This window comes from Ochotona princeps, chromosome 24 (assembly GCF_030435755.1).
Source record: "Ochotona princeps isolate mOchPri1 chromosome 24, mOchPri1.hap1, whole genome shotgun sequence".
NCBI classification, from domain to species: Eukaryota; Metazoa; Chordata; class Mammalia; order Lagomorpha; family Ochotonidae; genus Ochotona; species Ochotona princeps.
In genome coordinates this window covers 2,329,587-2,356,773 of record NC_080855.1, presented here as the reverse complement: position 1 = coordinate 2,356,773, position 27,187 = coordinate 2,329,587, and the positions used below count along the sequence as shown (strand labels likewise).

The window sequence follows — 27,187 nt, the reverse complement described above, 5'->3', positions numbered from 1 at the left end:
TTACTGGAGTTAGGTGGTACCTCATTGTTGTCTTAATATGGATTTCTCTTATTGCCAGGGAACTTGAGCATTTTTTCATATGCTTGTTTGCCATTTGGGTTTGTTCTTTTGTGAAATGTCTGCCCATTTCCCATGCCTATTTCTTGAGCAGTTTGTTTGTTCTGGTGTTTTGGTTTCTCTGGAGATCTTTGTATATTTTGGAGATCAGCCCTCTATCTCCTATGTAGTGTGCAAAGATCTTCTTCCATCCTGTAGGTTGTTTTTTTACTTTGTTGATTGTTTCCCTAGCTGTACAGAAGCTTCTTAGGTTGATGAGGTCCCAATTGTTTATTTTGGTCTTGATTTCTACTGCTTTTGGAGTCTTTTTTAGGAAGTCAGGACCTACCCCTAAGTGTTGCAGTGTGTTTCCAACATTTTCTTCCAAAAGTTTGAAGGTTTCTGGATGTAGGTTTAGGTCTTTTATCCATTTAGATTTGATCTTGGTGTATGGTGAGAGATGTGGGTCTATCATTTTGTTTCTGCAGGCTATCAACCAGTTGTCCCAACAGCATTTATTGAACAGACATTATTTTTTATAGGCATTAACTTCTAATGCTAGGCAATCTAAATTATGCTGGCTCTGCTAGTGATGAAAGTAAAACCATCTCTGGGCAAATTAGCTGTTAGGAGGCTGTTTTTGCTTTTGTAAAGTGCAGACTAAGACAATACCTATATCTGTGTTGTGGAATTAGTTAAATCAATTATTATAGGCATGTACTTAAAATAACAAGCTATCCTTTGAGGTGTAGGGGGTGTGTGTGTGTGTGTTTCTCTGAAGTTCTAGTTGAGAATCTACTCTAGCATGTAGAACTCAGAGCCTAAATGGTCAATTGTTTTTTCCAGTTTAACCTGTTCTGTGTTTATACTCCACCCTTCCCTCATTAGATGTTGGTTCCTGTCTGAGCTGGTGGACCTATTTGATGTACAAGATACATAGAATAAAGGAGGAGAGGTATCTTGTAAAGTTCTGAGGGACACAGGGGCAGGCAGTCCTGTGATGGAGCTAGGAGGACGTTGATCCTCTGAGGCCAAGTCTGGTCATTTTCTTAAAGAGACAGAGGAGCAGTCTGACCCAGGCATGCTCAGATCCCACCATATTTATTTCATCTCTCAAGACTTGTGGATTCTGTTGTCTCTGTGTTTTTCAGAGAGGAAGAGAGTTAGGAGAAAAGAGTCAGCTGTGTCAAATATTGGTTGGAGATTAATAAAGAGGTCATTCTCTCCATGTCACTTTATCTCAGTTCTTGTCTAGTGTCATTGTGCATTTGTTCTTTTCCCTGTTAAAGGGTAAGCTGTGGGAATACTAGTAGATTCTTGCTGCTTTATGGTTTAACACAGCATGTACACAGTGCGACCAACATACAAGGGCACGGAAATGAGGTGTCCTCCTTTGATGTGAAGAGAGAATTTTTAGGGACCTGTCACTTTGTTCACTATTGTAGGAATGAGGCCTGAGGCCTCTGGTTACCCCAAATCGATAAGATCAATATTGACCTAAGGTTAACAGGAACATTAGCTCAGATAAGTAATTTATTTATTTTTCTTTATTTCTCTTTCTTTCCTTTCCTTTGCTTTCCTGTCTTTTATTTCTCTCTCTGATTTACTTTATTTTTATTGGAAAGGCAGATATACAGACAGAAGGAGATACAGAGAGAAAATCTTCTGTCTGTTGTTTTATTCCCCATGTGACTGCAATGGCTGAAGCTGAGCTGATCTGGAGCCAGGATCTAGGAGCCTCTTCTGGGTTTCCCTCATGGGTGCAGGGTCCCAAGGTTTTGGCCATCTTCTGCTGTGCTCCCAGGCTACAAGTAGGGAGCTGGAAGGGAACTGGAGCAGCCAGGATATGAACTGGCACCCATATGGGATCCCAATGCGTTCAAGGCAGGGACTTTAGCTATTAAGCTATCACATCAGATATATATATATATATATATATATATATATATATATCTTTTCTCCTTAATATATATATATATATATCTTTTCTCCTTATTACACATATTATATATATATATATAATTCTAGAGGTTGTCTCTTGTGAAATCTGATTGAATTGTACAAACCATTCCAGGGAAGTTCTGCTTTCTCAGACTGTGAGCAGTGCACTCTGACATGCCAGTCGCTTTCCCAAAGAGGGATCACTTAGGCTAATGTAGGAAAAGATGGGGGTTTCAGGATGAACATGTTCCTTGCATTACTGTGTCCCTAGATAACAAACTTACTTTGAAATCAGAGCCTAGTGCTTTCCTGAATGTTATTGAACATTTAACTTAGACCCATTGCTAAAGACTCTGAGATAAAGCTGAGTCATTTACAGTTGATAAGGACAGGATATTTCTCATGCTTGTCTGATTATTTGTCCTGAAGTTTATTTCTTGTTTATTTCACTGCTACCTGTAATCAGTACCATGTTTGGATCTTGTTTATCATTGTATGTTATGGATAACAGATAAGCGCTTTGGATTGGGTGTTTTTTCCCACACAGTGTTTTCTCATGTTTGGTATACTTCTCAGTTTGCAGATCTTCATGTTAGGAGGTATTATCATCTATGGAATTAAGTGGCACCAAGAATTTGTTCTCTACTATTTTCCCATGCTGAGAAGATCATTTGCTTTGTTTAGGTGTTAGATTCACTTTAGTTCCTGGTCTAGATTCCAGCTAGTCTGATCCTGAGGTTAAAGGGGGAAGTGGGTGACCACATAAGGCCTGGTTATGAAATCATCTTAGCCAGCTGTTATTTTTTGGACGAAAATGAAAGCATATCCATTTCACAGGTGTTTTTGCAACCAAATAGCTTAAACTGGCATTAGATTATGTGAGATAATTCATAGCTATCAGATGCCACTAGAATCCTTTCTTGTTAGAATATATCATATGTTCTTCTTTGGGACAGAGGGAAAGGGTACCCAACAGTACCTTACATTTTTAAAATTTCTAATATTATTTACATAGTTAAGATTGGATGCATGTACATATGGACCTGCGATTAGGGTGGAGAGTGTCAGGTTCTGAGAAAGGTGGGTGAGAAAAATGATTTTTTTTCCTCCTGTGTCTTCATCAAGGAGATGGGGCCACTCCTTGCTGTCAGAGTCTACATCAGTACCTGGGTATGGGGGTCAGTCATTTGATGACGTCTTAGGGACCCTGGTGTGGGAGTATCCTGAAGGTGTTTATTGAGCAGTTTTGATAATTCTGAGAAGTTGTTGATTTTGTTGTTCCAGGGTTGAGAAAATCTTTCCAAAGTCTATTGGTTGGCAAAGCCTACCTTACTGCATCCACAGACTCAGGAACATGCTGCAAAGTTTGGTCAGAATTGTGCAACCTGTTCTGCTTTCCATCCTCTGATGGGGCAGTTGATGTCCCCTACTGGCCTAGATGAGATGGCCATCATGTCCCTCATACGCCTCTGAGCATGCCGTCTGCATATCCTGATATCTACATTCCTCTCACTTTCTTTGTTAACGAACTAGCTGCTTTCTGTTCTGTGGTCCTTAGCACTTAAAAGAAATGAACTGTGGATTCCTCTGAGGGATGCCTAGTGGGTCAGACTCCAATGGGACTTGAACTACAGGTGCCAGAGGAAAAGCTTGGACAACAAGTTCACACCCACTGACCTGGTGGTGTTCATCCTGGTGCATGCAAGAGGAGGACTTTAGTGGCTAGGCTACTGTGCTGGGCCCCCACCTGGCCTTTTGAGCTGCTCTTGTGTTTTTTTTTTTCCTTTTTTTCTTGTGTTTTTCTATAACACCCATCCATTGTTATTACACAAGTAATCTTTTCATAGAGCAGGGGTGATAGTGAGTGTAATCTGATTTGTCTACTGCAGCGTCGTCTGTGTACACAGGATGTAACTTGAATTGACATAGCTCAGGGCATATCATCCACTCTTTAGGAGTTCTTATTGCAGCAGGATCATCCTCAATGTACAGTGATGGGAACTGAGACCCTGACAGCTCCTCTTGCTGGTGCAATAATCCAGGAAGATGTAGTATTCCCTACTGGGTAACAGCTAAAGGGCATAAAGGGCATACCTGACTCAATCAACCTGTTGAGACTCACTGTGCTAGAAACTGGGAGCACAACAGAGACTAAGGCCATGCCCTTGAGATGCTTGGGATGTGGAAGCCAAATACGATGCTGGAGAGCAGGGAGCTTAGTGACCCAAGTGTGTGTGTGTGTGTGTGTGTGTGTGTGTGTGTGTGACTATCAATATACCTGGAGGAGAGAGTGCTTTTCTGTGTTAATGGAGTTTGGTGAAGAAAGACTCTACCAGGATGGGTTCTATGTATTTTGGGATTTGAAGGAGTTGGAGCCTTCTATAGTCACATGGGCATTCTAGTCAGACGAAACTTTCTGAGTAAGATTTCTAGGTGTAGGTTGTTTTGATTTCAAATCATTTGGGTTGAGGACAGCTATGGAGAGAAAGGTAGACTGGGGAGATTTGCTGTCAGAGTTTCACCTGTTTCTGATGTGACTAATAAATCAATACTGTTGGGAGTTTTTTTGTTTTTGTTTTTGTTTCTTTTTTTAGAATTGATTTGATTTGATTTGAGTTTTTTTTTTAGAACTTCACCAGGATCACTGAGAGATGTCTATGATTCTTTGCCCACTGCCAAGTTGGAGAGAGCCCCAGATTGCAGGCGGAGCACGAGTAACTCTTCTATTGGCTGTAGGTCCAGTCACACCCCCTGCTCCATACATAAATATTCCAGTCACCTTGAATGGATCACAGCTTACAGGGCAGGGCAGCTGTGCACGCACAGTTCAGCAAAAAGCATCACACACAGCTGCAGGGAACACTCAGAGGAGGAGCTGCAGCAGTGAGTGGCAATGGATCTGATGCCAGACTTTTCCTTAGAAACCTGGGTTCTCGTGGCTGCCAGCCTGGTGCTCCTGTATCTGTGAGTAGCTGTCCATCTGATCTCTCCTGTAGCCTTGCATCTGGAATGGTAATAAGCCTGTCTTTCATTCATCTATTCTGATGATCAGAGGGGAAGTTGCCCACATTCTGGGTAATACCAACAGAAGGGTATTTACTGATTTTAATGAGAGAATTGACCTATCTCACCCCATCCAGTTCCCAGTCTCTGCTTGTAGGGGTGGGGAGAATCCCAGTACCTATGAAACTGTGTCACATAATACAATGTAATTAATGAATTTAAAATAAAATTAAAAAAAAAAAAAAAAAAAAAACCTGGAAGAAGCCAAAGGTTCACCTAGACCACCTTCTACCTTGCTGTGGTCTAGTGTGAACTCATTTTTTGAAAATGATTTGTCTTTATTTGAAAGGCAGAGCTACAGAAAGAAGGAGAGACGGAAACAGTGAATTTCCACCGATTGGTTCACTCCAACTGTTCACAGTGGCTGGAGCTGAGTTGCTCATAAGCCAGGATCATGGAGTTTCTTTTGGGTCTCCCACAAGGGTGCAAGGACTTGAGCATCCTCCACTTCTTTCACAAGCCAAATAGGAAGGTAGATTTGAAGTGGAGTAGCTGAGATCCTACTATGCTGTCCCCTGACTTATGTATTAAAGAGCTTCCTTCAGGGGACTATGTTGTGACGCAGTAACTGCTCAGTTGATTTGGAAGGTCACATGACAGGTTGCAAGTTCAGAATGAAAAGAACCCCCATTTTTATTTATATGAAGAATTACAAATAGAGTGAATTTCAGAATGAGCTATTGCATATGCTGGTTGACTCCCCATATGGCCTCAACAGTTGCTTGGAAGCCAGTGAGGAGTCAAGAGCTTTTCCAGGTGTGTCACGTATGTGGCAGGGGCCCAATCACATTGACCACTTTCTTCTTTCCCAAAATATCAGGGAGCTGGACTGGAAGAAAAGTTGGAACTTGAACTAACGCCTTAATAGGATGTTGGCAGGGCTATGGTGCAGTGCCAGACCTACAGGGAAAAATTTAATTCCCTAGCTGTGGTGGTAGTAGCAAAGGAAGGAATGGGGTGGAAATAATGAAAGCCACCCCCTCCCAAATTTGGCCTCTGGTGTCAGGCTTTCCATGCCCTCATGTAATAGGCATGGAAAATCTGTAGTAGATGCCTTTGGTGATCAAACACAAGTGAGTTCATACAGTCTTTCAGTTTTATTTGATCAAATATGTGATAACTACTGGATTAAAAGATAGTATTGGTAACCTATCGTATCTTAGAGGCTAATATCGAAAGAGGATATTGGGCCATAGTACGATTCATATTGAACATGCTATGAATCTTTATTGGCTGTTGCATAATGTATGTACCTGTTAACTGTCAGGAAGTGTGAACTTCGGAAGGCTCTCTCTTGTTGTTGGCAGCAGTTGCAGAGCATACTGAACCATTTTACAGAGCATACTCGTCAGCCATACTTGCTCAATTTCCTACCTTGGGGCCATCCTGGTGAATTTTATGTCTTCAACCCCCTGTTTCTCTTTTTAAATAAATTTGTTTTATTTTTGATGATGGTTACACAGTAGGAATGGATGTAAGCCCGTGTGGACCACTTATTAGGGTGGGAAGGGCTAAGAAATGGGGGAAGTGAATGAGACAATTGCTTCTAATTTTTAAAAAGATGTATTTTTATTTGTTTTCAAAGGAAAGTTAGATTACAGAGAGGAGGAAAGACAGAGAGGAAGATCTTCTGTCTGATGATTCACTCCCTAAGTGACCACAATGGCCGGAGAAGGCTGATCCGAAGCCAAGAGCTAGGAGTTTCTTCTGGTTTGCCCATGTGGGTGCAGGGTCCCAAGGCTTTGGGTCATCTTCCACTGCTTTCCCAGGCCACAGGCAGGAAACTGGCTGGGAAGCGGGGGCTCTCAGTACACGAACTGGAGGCACCTATGTGGGATTCCGGCACATGCAAGGCAAGGACTTCAACTGCTAGGCTACTGTGCCGGGCCCTCTCCTTTTTCTTCCTGTATCTGGAGGAAGGTAGGAGAGACGGGGAAAGAGCTGTTCACAACAGCCAAACTGCATCAGCACCCAGGGATGAGGGATGGCCACTTGATGTCATCCTAGGTTCCCCGATGTGGAGCATGTTCTGAGGGTATTGCTTAAGTGGTTTTGATAGTTTTGAGATGCTCTTGATTCCATTGCTCCAATATTGAGGTATTCCTTAAGGTCCATTGACTGACATAGTCAACCCTAGAGGCTCCACTTGCCCAGATACTTGCTGTCAAAGTTTGGCTGGTAGAGTTGTCTAATTTATTCTGACCTTCATGTTGTGCCATGGTACCAGACATCCTCTACTGGCCTCAATGATCTGTAGTGTCCCCCATGAGCATCAGGGCATGCTGTCCACTGCACAAGCTTCAAGGAGGCCCAGTTCTTTTTCTTTTTATTACACATTTTAAAAAAGCTTATTAATATAAAGAGAGCATATTTTATGTATTTCCTAAATATAAGTCAAAAAGATAACTATAGTGATTTCATTCCCTTTGGGCAAATTCCCAGGAATGAGGTGAAATGGCTCAATCATATCGCAGATCAACTTTCCTATTTTTGAGGACTCTCCATACTGTTTTCTATAAAGATTGTACTAGTTTACATTTCTGCCATTAGCAAATCAAAGTTCCCTTATCTCTACATCCTTACCAGTATTATTTTTTTATTGATAGCCATTGTGACTGGGATGGGTAGAAACCTCATTGTGATTTTTATTTGCATTTTTCTGATGGCTAGTGACTCTGTGTATCTTTTCCTTTGTCCATTGGCCATTTACATTTCATCATTTAAAAAATGACTGTTCATGCCCTTTGCCCATTTATTAACTGTATTATTTGCTTTGTTGTTGTGTTTCTTGAGCTCTTTATGAATCTTAGATTAAATCCTTTATCAGATATAGAATTTGCCAATATTTTAGCTTGTCAAGTGTTTCCTCTGCTGTGAACATGATGTAATCCCATTTGTCTAGCTTTGCTTTTATTTTTTGTGCTTTTCGAGTCTTATCTAAAAAAAACAATACTTTTTACCTAAGCTAAAGTCTTACAGAATTTTCCCAAATTTTCTAAACCTCTCAGAACCACTGTCATTTGGGGGAGTTTTTCAGGGATTCAGTCTAGGAATGGGACATTGAAGGCCTTTATTGAGTCACTGTGACTTCTTGGAGAACTTGTGATGTGGAAGGAGATAATTTGTTCTGCTGTTAGTCACTGGCTACTTGTTACCTCCCTGATTTGTTCTGATTCCTGAGCAGGTGTCACCTCTATGTAAACTATCACCCTTGTGACCTGACTCCTCCTTGACTTTATAGATATGGCACCCTTACACACGGCGTTTTTAAGAAATTGGGCATTCCTGGGCCAACACCTCTGCCTTTCTTGGGTAATATCATGAGCTACCGCAAGGTGAGTGTCATTTGAACTGTTTCCTCTGCTTCATGTGTTTGTTCAGAGCCAGTGAATTCTATGAGTTGAAGTTCTCTTCCGCATTAAGTTGTGAGTTTTTCCACGTTCTGACTGGTGTGTGGGTCCCAGGAATGGAGAAGTCTACTGTGGGGCTAGAAGTCTCACGTTTGCCTCAGGTGAAAAGAAACTTACTCTGTGGTGTGTCAGCTGAGGTCTCACAGTTCAGCTGAGACTTGATGTTCATGCTCTGTGAACATTATAGAGAGCTTTGAGTTTTCCCTGGCACATTCTCATGAACGTGTATCACTATGGTTGTATTTGGAGCAATGTGGGAAGGGGACCCCTTGGCGATTCATGAAGCTGTGTGCTCTAGATTCCAACTCTCCTGTTTGTAGCAAGAGACCATGATTGCTTTTGGTACTTTCCTCTTGCATAGTTTTGAAATTCAGTTTTTCAGGCACTGAAGTATTCACCACGAGAGAATTGGATGATTTTATTCACCGAAGACTTGCTGAATTCCCTCTTTTTGTGTTTCTACCCAAGTTTTGCTACCTGTGACATCTGTTGGGGATTTGAGAGCCAGAAAAAGAGGTTTCTGCCTTACTTATTTTCCTTTACAGGTGTCCCCTCATGGGTGAGTCTGAGCCTGGGTGGATATAATGGAGACAGAATTATGTTTATTTGTGAACTAAGATATCCAAACCCAAAACAGGATTTTAAAAGCATAATTGTAGAAAAGGGGATAGTTTGAGAAACATTAAAATTCCCATAAAGCTGAATGGATTATAAAATACATCACAGGGTTTGGGCATTTTGAAGACACCTTTGCATTTTAACTTATAATTATTTTTTAAGTCAGTGCAGTCTTTATTCATTTTTTTTATTAATTTCATTGCATTATGTGACACATTTTTTTATGCACTGGGATTCCCCCCACCCCTCCCTACCCCACCCCCATGGTGGATTGCTCCACCTTGTTGCATTTCCATAGTTCAAATTCAGTTTAGATTCTTTCATTGGAGGTTTTGACCAATCATAAAGTCCAGCATCTTATTGTCCTGGTATGTTCAATGGCTTCTTGGTGAGACCATCTCTGGTCTGAAAGTAAAACGAGCAGAGTATCATCCCAATCAAGTAAAAATCCCAACATAATATTTACAACATTATGGCATTAATTGACATGGTATTGATTAACCAATATGTTACTAGGGAAATGCAGGTTCTCAACCACAACCTGTGACTTACTCATAGACATTTCAATTTTGGTTTATATTCAACCATGTTCTATATACCTTAAAATGGCTATAGATTGCTATTCAGCTGTCTCTTGTCTCATAGACAGCAGACTTGAGTCAGCATTAGACAATAGCAAAACTACAAAGACATGTGGAGGGAATCAGGAGCAATCCTAACAACCTCTTAACAGGAGGTCATATGCATAGAGCAGGGGGGGACCACAGAGTGGAACAGAGGGACAGGAGGAGGCTTGTATCCCAACCCTGAAGGCTCCCAGAGCCTCACCAAGGACTATCAGTACGAGCACCGAGGACTACATCCCTACTGCCAAGGAGACCACGGGGGAAATGGAGTGCATTCAGAGGCCAAGAACTCTGAGGTCACCCACCCCCATTTGGATCTACAATGGGGGATGGAAGAAGACCAATTCCTGCCTTGCAGGATCCAGGGTCATCGGAATGACAACCAGGATCCCTGAGCGGTCCGCAGAAACAGAACAACAGTAAACTTCCTTCGGAACTAGGGAGAGGAGCTTTCTCTGATCCTAGCCTGCTTCCAACTTGGAGTCCCAACCCTCTTTCGTAAGGACCATCAGGATCGCTCAAGAAAACCCTCATAACAAACAAACAAATGAACAAACAAACTAGAATAGATAGACAGAGAACAACTAGGAAAGCCTAGAAACAGACAGGAAGCGGTCAGCAGGGATGCACTTATAACTCACTGGGTGGGACACAAAGATCAGTTACTCCTCTCTGGGGTGATAAAGATTTCTCTGCACACCCCTCCCAAAAATGTTCACCTAAACTGTTGACATATGTCCTCTTAAAGTTATAGTTAGGCTATCCAAAAAACAACCAGGTTCAGCAAAATCATGCTTCAATGCTATAAAATGCTAAATACTAACATTAAAATAAACATAATTTTAAAATTATTTTTCCCTTAATACCATTTTGTAGTCACAGAGATTTTTCTCCACCTTCCCCTTCCATTATTTCCCTGATAGTATTTTTTAAATATTTATTTATTTTTATTGGAAAGCCGGATTTACAGAGAAGAGAGACAGAAAGATCTGTCTGCTGACTTACTCCCCAAGTGGCTGCAATGGTTGGAGCTGATCCGATCCAAAGCCAAAAGCTAAGGGCTCCTTCTGCGTTTTCCCTGCAGGTGCAGGGTCCCAAGGCTTTGGTCAATCCTTTACTGCTTTCCTAGGCCATAAGCAAGGAGCTGAAAGCGAAATGGAGCGGCCTGAACGTGAACTGGCACTCATATGGGATCCCACTGCATGCAAGGCAAGGATTTAACCACTAGGTTACTGTGGTGCCTGGCCCTCCCCTGATACTGTTATTGTACCACAGTCCTGCAGCAACAGTTGCCAAGTTGAACATTCTTTTACCCACATGTACCATGGCACTGTAGGTGTAGTCAAAGGCAGAAAATCTGCCATCATATTATTACGGTATATTTAACTGTTTCACCTGGGAGTGGAAATGCATGCTGCAAGGTAGCTTCACTTCCTGATGTTTAGCCTCTATGATACTTTGTAAGGACCTGGCTCTTGGGTTGAGAGTCACTAGGTCAGGTCTAGAGTTCCAGCGGCAAGATCTGTGTGTGTGTGTGTGTGTGTGTACAGCTTTGCTGCTGGAACAGCAGCAGAGACAGTGCATTCCTACATTGCTGTGTGGGTGCAGTTTCCTCTTCCACAGTCCCTAGCATTGTTTCTGACACTAATTCTCTTTAATGGAGTTGTCTTGTGCAATAGAAACCTGTGAAATAAGTCCCCCTCCCCCCCCCCAGAGATGGCAATGATATCTTCTTTATTTTCCTAGATTAGTTTTATAGTAGCTATACCCCCAAGTTCCATCATCTAGGACCTTCTTTTCATGTAAAAATTATCACAAGTGAAAGCAAAGGAAGATTTTTTGCTTTAAGTTTCAGAAATGAGAATTAATAGCAAGTGTTATTTATTTACCTAGTGGGGCATGAGAGAGTGAGACAGCAGGCATCCACATGCTTATTTACTTCTGCAAGGGACTTCAGTATCTGAGACTACACCTGGCTGAAGCTGTGAACTTAGTTTACGTCTCCCATGTGGATTGAGGTACCCTGTAGTTGAGCCATCACTGCTGCACCTGGGATATGTTTTAGCGGGAATTTAAAGTGAACAGGCAGGCCCAGGTATGGAACACAGACACTCAAACATGGGAGAGAAGTGTGTTAGCCACTCTACTGGAATGCTTGTTATTGTAATGTTCTGGGTCCTGTGTGTAGAGGTGATATCTGTTCATCTTTCCCATATTGTGCTCCAAAACTGGAAGGTGAATCCACATGTGTTCTGTTACTCATATACTTTCTCATTCAACAACATATGCCATAAATCCTTAAGAACAAAAGAGATTGACTGCTATCACTTCCTAAATAAGCCAGAAGTCTAGAGAGAGTTCATGCATGAGCAGATGCATCCCTGGGAACCTCACAGCTTTTGCTAAGCCTCAGTTTCCTCACGTGTCCATGAGGAGTACGTCAGAGGGATTTATGGTATTTTGGATACCACAGAGACCCAGGAAAGCACTTCACAGTGACAAGGATTACGTATATCTGTATCAAGGCTAAGCCACTAGTTTTCCATGATACTCAAGGAAAACTCAAGGGTGCCTTTGAATTCTTCACTTCAAATGAGTTTCCATGTAAATACTGTAGAAAACATTAAACTTGTTTTAATTATTTAGAGCACTTTTTTGGCCTGAATTAGGATAGAGTTTACTATAGGTAGAATAATCAAAATTCCATTTTTCTTTCTGTCCCCAGGGTATGTGGAATTTTGACATAAAATGCTATAAAAAGTATGGAAATATGTGGGGGTGAGTATTCTGCAACCTTCCCTGTTCTGGTGAGACGCTCAGTGAATACGCAGCAACCTCAGCTCAGAGCCTTTTAGCGTGAAGTATACAGAGTAAAGGTGTGGAGGCTTGTCCTGACAAGGATCATATACATCCCAGGCATTGATGTCCAAGTTGGTCATTACTTTGCCCAGGCTTTGCTGACCAGGGATCCTAGCTTCACTTTCTGCCATGGTCTGGCTGTTCTATGTGTTAGCCCCCTTTATGTCTCTTTAATTGAGTGAGACTCATTATTCCTGGACCATTCTAATGTTTCCTCATAAGTGCATGATACATGAACTTCCAGTATTGAGTTCTCTTTGAAGGAAAAATCTATACTCTGTTACATAATGTGTATATCTGATATATGTTTTTGAAAGGAGGATTTGGAGATACAGGCAGGTGGCTTGGGAAACTGAGTATAGTCTCTGCAAACGTATGATTTGTTTTTGTTTAAATTTTTAGGATTTTAAACTGACTTCTTTGTAAAAGTGAACACAAGTTTTTTTCTTTTTAAAAGTTTTTCATTAGATTGTAATGATTATTTACCATGGTACAATTTTGTAGGTTTAGGGATTATTTCCTCCCCTGCTTCCCTTCCTATTCTCATTCCTACCTTTTTTCCTATATTATTACAGTAGCACAGTTCTTTAGTAACAGTTACAGGTGTTAACATTCATTTTTCATTTTTATTATGATCATTTTATGATATAATTCCATAGAATGTGGGATTTCCCTTATCCCCTACCCAAGTTTCTCCCACCTCAATGAGTTCTCCTATATTGTTACTATAGTGTAGTTCTTCATATGCAATGTGTATGAATGTGTATGTCCATCATTGTGGACTTGGATAATGGCAGAAAGTCCAGCATTATATTGTCAGGATATAGTAAACAGTTTCATTGGGAGTCCATCTTTGTCTGGAAGTAGAGGTGCATACTGCATTGTGTTCACATCTGGATGACTGTCTCCATTACACAGTTACTATGCATCCCCTTAAATGAAAAGCCACAGTACAAAATCAACAGCAGGAAGGAAGAAAGAAATAAAAAATGCCATGAAGCTAAATAACATGCTACTGAATGCCTAATGTGTCACTGAAGCAATGAAGAGAATCATGAACCTTCTTGAAGAAAATAATGCTACTGTGTGATCTATGAGTTGTTGAAGAATTTAGTCAGAAGAAAGTGTTTTAAAGAGATGAAACAAACAAAAAAGCATCAAAATCTGTGAGATATAGTTTCCACTGATCTTTGTTGGTGAGATGTATCCGCCCCACCCCCAACCCCCATAAGCAACAAATAGTTGGGCTTTGTTATTTTAATCCAGTCCACTGATCTATGATGTTTGATTGAGGAGTTTAAGCCATTTACATTGAGGGTTAATGGGAATGGGTGGTAATTTGGTCCTGTTCTTTTAGCAATGGGTTGTTCATTGATTTAGTCTTCTGCTGTCCGTTTGCTGGGATGTTCTTCACATTTGCCTTTGGTTTAGGTGGGTGCTATTCCTTTTCTCTGTCCTGAGAACATCTTTAAGTATCATTTGTAGGGCAGGTTTGGAACAGGCAAATTCTTTTAACTTTTCTTTACTGTTGAAGAATTTTATTTCATTTTTTTTTTTCTTTTTTTTTTTTTTTTTTTTTTACCTAATTTTATTTTAAATTCATTAATTACATTGTATTATGTGACACAGTTTCATAGGTACTGGGATTCTCCCCACCCCTCCCCAAACCCTCCCACCATGGTGGATTCCTCCACCTTGTTGCATAACCACAGTTCAAGTTCACTTGAGATTCCCCCATTGCAAGCATATACCAAACATAGAGTCCAGCATCTTATTGTCCAGATAAGTTCAACGGCTTCTTAGGTATACACTCTCTGATCTGAAGACAGAGCCAGCAGACTATCATCCCGATCAATTAAAAGCTCCAACATACCATCAGCAAAAATTTACATCACCATGGAATTAATTGACATAGTAACAAGTAACCAATATGGTAAAAGTAAATGCGATTTCTTATCCACCTTCTGTGACCACCTCATTGACATTTCAATTTAGGTTTATACACAACATATAACATTCATAACATAACTTGTTGTACATAACATCGTGTCATCTTAAATTAAGGCAAACATGTGGTATTTAACCTTTTGGGATTGGCTCATTTCCCTTAGCATTATGGTTTCCAGTTTGGCCCATTTGGCCACAAAGAACTGCATTTTGTTTTGTTTAATAGCTGAGTAGTATTCCATGGAGTGGATGAACCATAGCTTTCTTATCCAGTCTTCCGCTGTTGATGGGCATTTTGGTTGCTTCCATGTCTTTGCAATTACTGATTGTGCTGCTATGAGCATAGGAGTGCATGTTGGTTTCTCATAAAACAAGTGTTCTGGATATATTCCTAGGAGTGCTATTGCCGGGTCATACGGTATGTTGTATTTGAGTTTTTTGAATGCTCTCCATACTGATTTCCATAGAGGCTGTACCAGCCTGCAGCCCCACCAGCAGTGGAGTAGGGTTCCCTTTTCCCCGCAACCTCGCCAACAAGTATTGTTGGTGCTTTTATTCATGTGGGCCAGTCTTACTGGCGTCAGGTGGTACCTCATTGATGTTTTAATTTGGATTTCCCTTATTGCCAGGAAACTTGAGCATTTTTTCATATGTTTATTTGCCATTTGGGTTTGTTCCTTTGTGAAGTGTTTGCCCATTTCCCGTGCCCATTTCTTGAGAGGTTTGTTTGTTTTGACATTTTGGTTGTTTTGCAGCTCTTTGTATATTCTGGAGATCAGCCCTCTATCACCTAAGTCGTGTGCAAAGATCTTCTCCCATTCTGTGGGTTGCCTTTTTACTTTGTTGATTGTTTCTCTAGCTGTACAGAAGCTTCTTAGTTTGATGAGGTCCCAATTGTTTATTTTGGTCTTGATTTCTACTGCATTTGGAGTCTTTTTTAGGAAGTGAGGGCCTACCCCTAAGTGTTCCAGTGTGTTTCCAACATTTTCTTCCAAAAGTTTGAAGGTTTCTGGATGTAGGTTTAAATCTTTTATCCATTTGGATTTGATCTTAGTATATGGTGAGAGATGTGGGTCTATCATTTTGTTTCTGCAGGCTATCAACCAGTTGTCCCAACAGCATTTATTGAACAGACCTTCCCATTTGCCTGGGTTGTCGTTTGTCTTTTTGTCAAAGATTATTTGGCTGTATTTCTGTGGGTTCCCATCTGGTGTTTCTATTCTGCTCCATTGATCTTCTTCTCTATTTTTGTGCCAGTACCAGGCTGTTTTGATAACCACTGCCCTATAGTATGTCCAGAGGTCCGGAACTGTGATTCCCCCTGCTAACTTCCTGTTCTTGAGAATGGTTCTAGCTATTCGTGGTTTTTTGTGTTTCCAGATGAACCTTTGAATCATTGTTTCCAGGTCTGTGAAGAATGTTTTGGGCAATTTGATTGGGATTGCGTTGAATGTATATATTGCTTTTGGCAGTATAGACATTTTAATGATATTGATTTTACCTATCCAGGAGCATGGGATGTTACTCCATCTTTCTAGATCTTGTTCAATTTCTTTTTTAAGTAGTTTGTAGTTTTCCTCAAATAGGTCTCCTACATTTTTGGTTAGGTTAATTCCCAGATACTTCATGCTTTCCTTTGTTACTTTGAATGGTATCTTGCTGGTTAGATCTTTTTCCAACTTGGGGCTGTTAGCATACACTATGGCTGTTGATTTTTGTTCATTAATTTTGTACCCTGCCACTCCACCAAACTCTCGTATAAGTTCTAGTAGTCTCTGTGTTGAGCCTTTTGGCTCTTCCATATAAAGAATCATGTCATCTGCATATAGTGAAAGCTTGACTTCTTCATTTCCCATTTGGATTCCTTTGATTTCTTTTTCTTGTCTTATGGCCTCAGCGAGTACCTCTAGAACTATGTTGAATAGCAGCGGAGAAAGCGGACATCCCTGTCTTGTTCCAGATCTCAGTGGGAAGGGTTCCAGTTTTTCTCCATTCAGTATGATGCTGGCATTGGGTTTTTCATATATTGCTTTGATTATGTTGTGGATTTTTCCATCTATGCCTACCTTGGTTAGGGTCTTTAGCAGGAAGTTGTGCTGAATTTTGTCGAAAGCTTTTTCTGCATCTATTGATACTATCATGTGATTCTTGTTTTTCAGTTTTTGGATGTGGTGTATCACATTTATGGATTTGCGAATGTTGAACCATCCCTGCATTCCAGGGATGAATCCTACTTGATCTGGATGAATGATCTGTCTGATGTGTTTTTGAATTCTGTTGGCTAGGATTTTGTTGAGAATCTTAGCATCAATGTTCATCAAAGAGATAGGTCTGTAGTTTTCTTTCTCTGTAGGATCTCTGCCCGGTTTTGGGATTAAGGTAATGTTGGCTTCATAGAATGAGTTTGGAAGGGTTGCTTCCTTTTCTATTGTTTTGAAGAGTTTGTAGAGGATTGGAGTTAGTTCTGTTCGGAATGTTTTGTAGAATTCTGTAGTGAAGCCGTCTGGTCCTGGGCTTTTCTTTGTTGGGAGGTCTTTAATCACTGATTCAATCTCTGCTTCAGTTATGGGTTTGTTCACGTTGATTGTTGCCTCTGGGCTAAGTTTTGGCAGGTTGTGTGAGTCTAAGAACTTTTCCATTTCTTGGTGGCCTTCTGATTTGTTGGAGTACAGTGCTTTGTAGTAATTTCTGATTATGTTCTTAATGGTTGTAATGTCTGTTGTTATGTTGCCTTTTTCATCTTTGATGCTGTTAATTCTTGCTTTCTCTTGTTTTTTCTTTGTCAGATGGGCCAGCGGGGTGTCTATTTTGTTTATCTTTTCAAAAAACCAGCTTTTTGATTCGTTGATTTTGTGTATGGTTTTTTTTATTTCTATCTGGTTGATTTCCTCCCTTGTTTTGATGATTTCTTGTTTCCTGTTGTGTGTGGGGCTCATCTGCTGCTGCTTTTCCAGTTCCTGGAGGTGTGTGGTTAGTTCCTGTATTTGGTGACTCTCTTGGGCCTTGACATGAGCTCCAATTGCGATGAGTTTACCCCGTAGCACTGCTTTGGCAGTGTCCCACAAGTTTTGGAATGTTGTGTCAGAGTTTTCATTGGTTTCCATAAATTTTTTGATCTCATCTTTAATTTCTTCCCTGACCCATTGTTCATTTAATAGCATATTGTTCAGCCTCCAAGAGTTTCTATATTTCCTGGGACATTTTGAATTGCTGATTTCCAGTTTCATTCCGTGGTGGTCTGAGAGGGTACATGGTATGATTCCTATCTTTTTGAAGTTATTTAGATTTGCTTTGTGTCCTATCATGTGGTCGATCCTGGAGAAGGTGCCATGCACTGCTGAAAAAAATGTATAATCTGTGGTCTTAGGATAAAAAATTCTATAAATGTCTACCAAGTCTAGTTGTTCTAATGTTTGTACGAACTCTGTTGTTTCTTTGTTGAGTTTTTGTTTTGTTGATCTGTCTATAGTTGTTAGTGGGGTGTTAAGATCACCCACTATTATTGTGTGTGTATCTATGTCTCCCCTTAAGTCTGTAAGTAGTTGCTTCACGAAGCTAGGCGCATTGGAATTAGGTGCATATATGTTCACGATTGTAATTACTTCTTGATGGATCAGTCCCTTCACCAATATATAATGTCCTTCTCTGTCCTTTTTGATGTCTGTCAGCTTGAAGTCTAGGTCATCTGAGATTAGAACAGCTACGCCAGCCTTTTTTTCTCGTCCATTGGCATGAAATGTCTTTTTCCATCCTTTCACTTTAAATTTCTTACAGGATTTTCTGGTTAGATGTGTCTCTTGTAGACAACATATAGTTGGGTGCTGTTTGATGATCCATTCCGTTAATCTATGCCTTTTGATTGGTGAGTTTAAGCCATTTGTGTTTAGAGATAATATTGAAAGGAATTGGTTTTGGGCTGCCATGAGTGTAAGTATGGAAGTGTGTATTTGCGACTATTAGAGTTCTTGATTGGTTGACTTTTCTTGTATGGATTTTAGTGGGGAGGTCTTCCCATTTGCCATCTTTGATTTTGGTTTGTATTTTTTCTTTCTGGGTTTAGCACCTTCCTGAGTAGATTTTCCAGAGCTGGTTTCGTGTTGATGTATTCTTCGAGTTTCTCTTTACTGTTGAAGTATTTGATTTCATTCTCAAATATAAATGAGAGCTTTGCTGGGTACATTATTCTTGGTTGGCAGTTGTTTTGTTTCAGGATTTGATAGGTTTTACCCCATTCTCTCCTTGCTTGGAGCGTTTCTTCTGATAGGTCGGCTGTGATCCTGATTTCCCTTCCCCTGAAAGTAATCTTATCCTTTTTTCTTACTTGTCTTAGAATGGTTTCCTTGTATTCACTTGAAGGTAGCTTGAGGACCACATGTCTGGGAGACGATTTGTTTGGGTCGTATCTCCTGGGGGTTCTTTGCCCTTCCTGGATTTGTGCTGGATTTATATTTCCAATATTCTGGAAGTTCTCCTGTATTATCTCATTGAGCACCCGTTGCAAGCCTGTCTCCTTTTCCACTCCTTCGGGAAGGCCTATTATTCTAATATTTGATTTTTTGAGGTTGTCTTTCATTTCCTGTATGGACCTATTGGCTTTCTCTAGATTTGTCTCCAACTGTTTGATGAGCTGCTGCCTTTCATTCTGATTGTCTTCCAATTCTGATATTCTGTCCTCTGCTGTGTTCATTCTGTTGGTTAGGCTTTCAATTTTGTGCTCTATATCGAGGATTCCCTTTTTGATTTGATTTATTTCTGCAGTGATATGGTTTTCGAATGCCTTAGACTCTTCCCAGCGCTTTTCACTCTCTCTGACGAATTTCATCATTAGCTTCTTAAAGTCCTTATCTGATAGTTCCTCTATGTCTTCATCTTGCATCTCAGATATTGAGATTAGTTTTTGGTTGTATTGGGAGGGAGTGCTTGATCTTTCCTCTGGGTCATTGCTTTTTCTGATACTTCTCCTCATTGTGTTTTTGCTTCTTGTTGTTTTGAGATTTTAGCGGTGATTCAGCTGAGCCGGCTCTGGTTTGGGGTCTCCGGCTGAGCCCAGCAGGGCTTACTGCCTGAGTCACCAGCTGCTTTCAGGGTCTGTAGATCACAGCCCTGAGCTGGGTCAGGAGGCTTTGTGGGCCAGCCCTAGTGCCAGGCCCCTTCCCCTGTGGCTCCCTCGCAAAGGCAGTGCCCTACAGATTCACTCTGCTAAGCCGCGCCTGGGCTTTGGGTCACAAGGCTAATACAGCGGGGGTCTCCGCCTCAGTGCTGAGCCGAGACTCTCCTTCAGGGCTTGAGGTTAGCACAGCAGGGGCTCCTGCTGCTCGGAGTCTAAAATCCCCAACCCCGGCCTGTGCTGGGCTGGAAATCTCCGCGGCCCCAGTGCCAAACTCGGAAGTGCTGCTCCGCTGAGGGCTGCAACACCGCAGGCAGGTCTTTCCGAGTGGGCTCCTGCTGGGAAAACCTGTCCTGCCAGTTCAGCTGAGCCCGCTCTGGTCTGGCCTCTCTAGCTGAGCCCAGCTGGGGACTCTGCCCTGGAGAAGCCACTTCCTCAGCTGCACTCTCTCAAGGGTAGAAGCGGATCTCTGAGAGGCACAGAGCCCTTGAGGTGAGATGTGCCCCCACTAGTCTGCTCCTCTGCCCAGGACGTGAGGCCCTGTCGAGCGTTGCCCAGCCTCTGGGGCTCAGGGCGAGTCCAGCAACAGGATCCACTGACTCTCCCACAGCCAGTCCACAGCTCAGAGCCGATATGGGGATCTCTGAGCCCCAGTCCCACAGCGCCGCTCCAGTTCCCTCTGCACTCTCCCTCAGCCGCTGAGCAGCGGGTAGGCAAGCCTCTGGGAAATCTCCCCTGCTTTTCCTCCACTTCTGCAGGGATGATGCACCCAATGATCAGTCCAGTAGCCTCCTCTGGGGGCTCCTGCCTTCCAGGGGACTGGTGCCCCTGTCGGTGTGGGCGCCTATCCTTCCGGCCGCCTCTGTTTTCCCTGGGGCGGTTGAGCCTCCGCCGCCTTCCCCCTGCCTGGGATCGTGACTCACCAGGTTTCTCGCGGCGTGCTGTATTTTCTTTCCTACTTTTTGCGGCTGTTCCTTCACGCTGTGTAGATCTTCTTGCTTTAGTGAACTCCAGTGACCTTCTCGTTCTTCTCCCTACAGTTTCGCACCTCCTGGCCTGTTTCTCTGCTGGATCGGCTCCCCTACTTCCCTACTCCACCCTACACCAGCTCTCTGCAGTCGGCCATCTTTCAAATCATTGAATTTTATTTCATTTTCCAAGACAAAGGAAAGCTTTGCTGGGTATGCTATCCTGGGCTGACAATTTTTTTGCCTTGAGAATCTGGACTATGTCACTCCATTCTCTTCTGGCCTGTAGCGTTTCCTGTGAGAGGTCTCCTGTGAATTTAATTGGCATTCCTTTATAAGTCAACTGATTTTTTTTCATGTGCACATTTCAGGATCTTATGTTCAATTGAAGAGTGCTTGACTATCATGTGTCGTGGAGAAGATTGTTTTTGGTCAAGCCTGTTGGGAGTTCTGTGCCCCTCCTGGATGTTGTTTCCCAATTCTTTCTTAGATTAGGGAAAATTTCCCTTATTATTTCATTGAATACACGTTTAACCCCACCTTCTCTTTGTGTACCTTCTGAGAGTCCCATAACTCTTTTGTTGGGCCTTTTAGGGTCTTTCATTTCTTGAATACTTGCTTTAGCTTGATCCAGCTCTGCTTCCAAATTTTTGTTTGTTTCTCCTTGGTGACAGAAATATCTTCCAGTTCTGGGATTCTTTCTTCTGGTTGCTTCATTGTACTTTGGAGACTCTCCACTGTACTTTTAATTTGCTCCGTGGTATTCTTCATTTCTGATATATCAGCTTTCATTTGATTCATTTTCTTTCTTTTTTTTTTTTTAAAGAATTGAATTCAAGTTTATTCAATAAATTCATGAGACATTCTAGAACTGAGAGGAAATATAAGTTTAAAAGCTTTCTGCCAAACACTATCAATCGTTTGGAAACACATTGTTGTAACATTTATGTTTGCAGTTGGGTGTCCTTAGCCACCTTATGGCTGAGGAACTAGTAGCTTAGAGAAATAAAGTTTTTTGATGAAGTTTCCACAACTAGTAAGTGACCATGTCAGGAGTGAGATTTCATCCTTTTCTGACGTTCAAGTCCATGTTTTTTTTAATTATTTATTATTTAACTTCAGTAATTACATTGTATTATGTGACACAGTTACATAGATACTTGGGTTCTCCCCACCCCTCCCCAAACCCTCCCACCATGGTGGATTCCTCCACCTTGTTGCATAACCACAGCTCAAGTTCAGTTGAGATTTCCCCATTGCAAGCGTATACCAAACATAGAGTCCAGCATCTTATTGTCCCGTCAAGTTCAACGGCTTCTTAGGTATACCCTCTCTGGTCTGATGACAGAGCCAGCAGAGTATCATCCCAGTCAATTGAAAGCTCCAACATACCATCAGCAAAAATTTACATCATTATGGAATTAATTGACATAGTAATGAGTAACCAATATGGCAAAAGTAAATGCGGGTTCCCAGCCACCTTCTGTGACCACCTCACCTATACTTCAATTTTAGTTTATACACAACATATAACATTCAAAACATAACATGTTATACATAACATCATATCATCTTAAATTAAGGCAAACATGTGGTATTTAACCTTTTGGGATTGGCTCATTTCCCTTAGCATTATGGTTTCCAGTTTGGCCCATTTGGCCACAAAGAACTGCATTGATTCATTTTCTATGTGACATATTCCTTAAATTGCTTGAGCTCCTGATCTTGTGCTTCTCATTGTTGATAAGAAGCTTTATAATGAGTGATTTGGATTCTGTATGTGCCATTTTCTCCACGTCTTCCTCAGTTAACTCTGAGGTTGGCCAAGGCTTTTGCTTTTTGCAGGGGAGGCTTCAGTAATATTCATTGTGCCTTTGTCTCCTCTTTTGCTCTTGGTCATTGTACTTCTGGTTAGCAGAGTCTTCTGCATGGGGAGATTTTGTAAGCTCTGTCACCTATAGGTCTATAGTTTGATTTTACTTCTTGCAGTTGGTACACAACTCTTTGTTGGCAATCACTTGTGCTACTCTCTCCAGCAGGTTCCAGGTCTCGGTTCTTATGTTAGGTTTCTACCATGTTTACTGTAGCCCCAGCTCCTTACTCATCAGTCTCCACCTCCTGTGATACTGTGTTGAGGCTGCACCATTTTGTGTACAACCTTTCTTCCACTTCTAGTTCAAGTAGGTCCCAGGATTAGGGAGACACTAGGAGTCCTATATAGCTAAGTTGTTGGTGGTGTTGATTTTGCTGGACCCTGTTGGCTGTTAGGTCTGAGAGTCACACGTCCCTATTTTGAATCATAAGATGGCAAAGTTGGTATTATTTTCTGCTGGGACCAGTGCAATGCACTGAACTCAGTTCTCTCATAGCTCAGCACATGTGCAGCTCACTGTTGTCTGTGCAGTCTTTAAGCTTTTGACACACTGTATAAAATGGCACCTGATGTGCCAATGCTAGAACCCTTTATCTGCTGGCAGTAAAGTCTGTGGGCTACTAGGACCTATCTTGGGTGGAACCTGTAGGATGCCACATTCTTGAAGTTTGCTGCGCCAGAAATGAGTTCACTCTCAGCTTAGTGCATGTGCAGTAGTGTCGATAGCCTTTGCCTCCTTAAACAAAATGTGCCTAATTCAGCTCTAGGCGGGGACTGGGCTGGAAAATCCACGTTGTTCCCATACTGCCCTTCTGGGATCTGCCACTCTGACTCTGCTCCTAGTCCAATCAAACAGATCAACAGGATAGGCAGCTTTTTGTCTGCGTTCACCTCCTGAGCTCCTGGTGAATATCCCTTCCCACCTTGTTGATGGTGGCGTTCTGGATGCTGGTGTAGTTCAGATTGCTGCTTGTTGAATGCTGCTTGGGTATCAGTCACTGCAACACCACACCATTTTGTCTGCTACTTTCCTGTGTTTGTCTCCAGGTGCCCCTCTGTGGTTGTTCTGTCTTCTCCTATTTCCTGGAATGTGCCCTCTCTGATTCACCAGCTATCATTTCTTCCTCTGTTAAACATGTCCTTACTCTATTCTGCCATCTTAATTCTTTATCCATTCCTCTTTGACAGGCCTCTATCTTGTTTCTATCACTTTGCTAGTATTTCTTTGTTTAATTCTCCTGAATGTGAAGAAGAAAGGTCAGGTACTGTAAACCACTGGGTCTTCCCTTTGCCTGACAGACTTCTTGATTATGTGGGAGGCCTTGGCCAACTTCACCTGCCATTGTGTTTTGCACACCTGGATGTTTAATGAGAGTTGAGATAGAGGTGTAAGCAGTGTGTTTGGTATGTATAAGCAAGTGGGGGCAAATTTTGTTTCTTCTTATTTTTTCAAAAATCTTTTCTCATCGAGTCATTAGAGCGGGTCACAGGAGCTGCTGAGGTGACACAGCCAGTACAAACCAAGTAATACAACAGTGAGGAGGTGGAAGACCTAGGATCTTTTTTTTTTTAAGATTTATTTTATTTTTATTACAAAGTCAGATATACTGAGAGGAGGAGAGATAAAGAAGTGGAGCCACAGGGATTAGAACCAGCGACCATATGGGATCAAGGCGAGGACCTTAGTCACTAGGCCACGCTCCGAGCCCGACCTAGGATCTTAATTCAGACCTTCCATGGGGTTAACAGGAACAGAGCCACCTATTTGATCACCTATTGTACCCCAAGCTCTTCCCTGGGAGGAAACTGGAATTGGTGGCTGGAGCCTGGAATTGAACTCAGGAAATGCAGTAGAGATGTGGTGTTTAAATATTTTTTTTCTAATTTATTTTTATTTTTGATGATATTTGCATAGTTGATCAGGATGGGAAGGATCGAGTGTTAGGGGAAAGTGGGTGAGAGTATTGTTTCTAAATTTTCTTTTTCTTCCTGCTTTATCAAGGGAAGGGGGGAGATAAGGGGAGAAACCGTACCCAGCTCCCATCCATCTCAGTATCCGGGTTTGGGGAATGGGCACCTGATGTCATCCCAGGGTCCCTGATGCAGAACATGCTCTGAGAGTTCTGCTTAAGTGGTTCCAAAAGTTCTGAAATTCTGTCAATCTCACTGATCCAAGGGTGAACAAATTCCATTGGCTGACATAGTCCACCTCAGAGTCTCCATTGATCCAGATATTTGCTGTCAAAGCTTGACTGAGGTAGTTGTCCAATTTGTTCTGCCCTCCATCCTCTGCTATGGTACCAGATATCCTCTGTAAGCGCCAATGGACTGCCATATCCTCCATGAGCATCTGGCTATACTGTCCACTGCTCTTTCTTAGCCACTGAGGAGACCCAGTTCTGCCATATGCATTCCACGGTGAGACCATAGGTCCTGCCATTCTCCCCATGTTTGTAATTCTGAGTCCAACAGTTAAGTTGGGGAGGTTCCCCAAAAAGACCTCATTTAAAGTGGCCTCAGACCTGACCCTTTAGTGTGCTTGCCAGTATGGGATATGGCTCAGTCTGTCACCCTCATCAGCTTATGCACACATTGGTAGTTGCAACTGCTGGGTCAGTTCTATCTCTAACCCCGTCTATTATACAACCAATGGATGCTGTGGCTCAGACCAACCCTTCCCACAATACTCAGCTCTCGTGTACACCAGTGGGAACTATAGTCTAGTTGGAGTGATACCCAATAACCCTCATCAGGCCCACCCCCAGCCTGGTTCCCATGGATGCCAGTGTGTGCAGCAGACTGGTCTAATCTGTCCCATGTCCCAATCATCTCTTGTATACATTAATGGGTATTGGAGCCTAACACAATCTAACTGACCCCACTATCCAGCATACACTCCTGCTGTGGGTGCCACCGCTTGGCCAGTCAGGCCTACTCACAGCCTGGTCCTCATGTTCACCAGTGAGAGCTGCAGCACATCAGAGCAGTGTCCACCATTTCCCTACTGGGCTTACTCTGAGTCCTAGATATTGCACTCTCTAGGTGGTTCTGTAGTCTAGATTGACAGGACTTGCACGCAGTTGCAGCACTTTTCCGCCAATGCTTGGCAAAGCCCAACCAGTCTGCACTTAACTCTGACTTATGCATGCTACCGTGGATATAGTTGGTTAGCCAACCCTGGCTCTTCTCACAACCCAGTTTACATGTAGGCCAACAGATGTTGTAGCCCTGCCCAGCCTGATCTGCTCCCAGTCCCAGGGCTCAGGCTTATTAGTGGGAGCACTGGCCTTGCTGAGGAGCCCACGCTGCCTACCTACCAGGCTTGCACCTCTCTCCCTGGGGCTCATATGTACTGGTGGGAGCTGCAGCCCAGTCTGGCGTAGCCCATCTCACCTTGGCATTTGCTGGAAGGTGCTGTAGCCTGGACTGGCCTGGTCTGTCTGTGCCTGATTCCAATTCATGCTGGTATATGCTACAGCCTAACCCAGCCAAGCCAGCTCCCAGTCCTGGCCCTGATGTGAACCGGCGGGTGTTTTGATCAAGCCTAGTTCTCAGGTCTGCCAGTGTGTGTTATGAACTTGCCCAGTCAGGCCCACCCCCAGACCTGACCCACAGGTGTGATGATGGGTACCATAGCCTGGCCTGGTTTTGGGTCCTCCTTGCTTTGGTTCTTGTGCTCACTTACAGGAACTGTGTTATGACAGAGGAGTTCCCCAATTCCTTTATCAGGTCACTTCCCAGTGGCAGACCTCAGGCCCAGCCTGACTTAGTCCACCTCCTGTCATGGCAGGAACAGTGCAACTAATCTACACCTATTCCAGTTCTTACTGATAGGTGGTGCAGCCCAGCCACACCTGGTCCATGCCCCAATGCAGTTCTCACATGGTTCATTGGGAGCTGAACCTAGCCCAGCCCATCCTATACCTACCCTGGCTCTCATGAGCACCAGTGAATGCTGGAGTCCAGCCCAGTCTGGCATGCCCAAGATCCATTCGACACCCATCTGAGGGACACTGCAGTCATGTTCGGACCAGACAGCAGACCCTGTTCTGGACCTCGTACTTACCAGTGGGAACCACAATCCAGATGGTGTGTCCCCTTAGCTCCCAAACCAGGCTTGTTCCCAACCCTAGATCTTGCACATGTCAGTGGTTGTTCTGACCCAGCTCAGAATAGCCCTTCCCCCATCTTGACCTTTGTCATCAAATGCTGCAGCATGACCTGTCCCTCTCTCCCACTAGTTCCAACTCTCACTGGTGGGTGCTGCAGTTTAGCCCTGCCTAGTTTGTTCTCATCCCTTACTCATTAAAACTGATAGGTGTTTGCCTAGCCTGGCATGACCTGCATTCTAGCCTGGCTCCTGCACATGCCAATGTGCTAAGGTTTGGCCAAACCCTGCCTGGTCTGCCCTACTCTAGAACCAACTCACAACTGGCCACCACTGCAACCACCTTGCCTGACCTGACCAACACTGAGGTCTGAACCACATGCTCATCAGCAGGCTGCTTCCCTGCCCCCTCTGGGGCTCAGGACCCCAGTTTCCACTGTGCATGCAAGCCAAGCAACCCAGGCTGGTGGCCCCAGCCATTCCCCGTCCCCTCTGGGGCTCAGGACCCCAGCTTCCACTGTGCATGCAGGCCAAGCAACCCAGGTGGTGGCCCCAGCCATTCTCTGTCCCCTTTGGGGCTCAAAGACCCAACTTCCACTGCACACATGGGCCAAATGATCCAGGCTGTCAG

The 27,187-nt window shown here is 42.8% G+C and overlaps 1 protein-coding gene across 1 annotated transcript in view; it reads left to right on the top strand.

Annotated features, from left to right (window-relative positions):
• LOC101531236 (cytochrome P450 3A6) overlaps positions 1–27,187 on the top strand; it is a 330,285-nt gene that overhangs the window by 265,423 nt on the left and 37,675 nt on the right. Inside the window, exons 3-4 of the mRNA XM_058680736.1 lie at positions 8,282–8,375; positions 12,420–12,472. Coding sequence (XP_058536719.1) covers positions 8,282–8,375; positions 12,420–12,472 — 147 coding nt within the window. The remainder of the gene's footprint in view (positions 1–8,281; positions 8,376–12,419; positions 12,473–27,187) is intronic.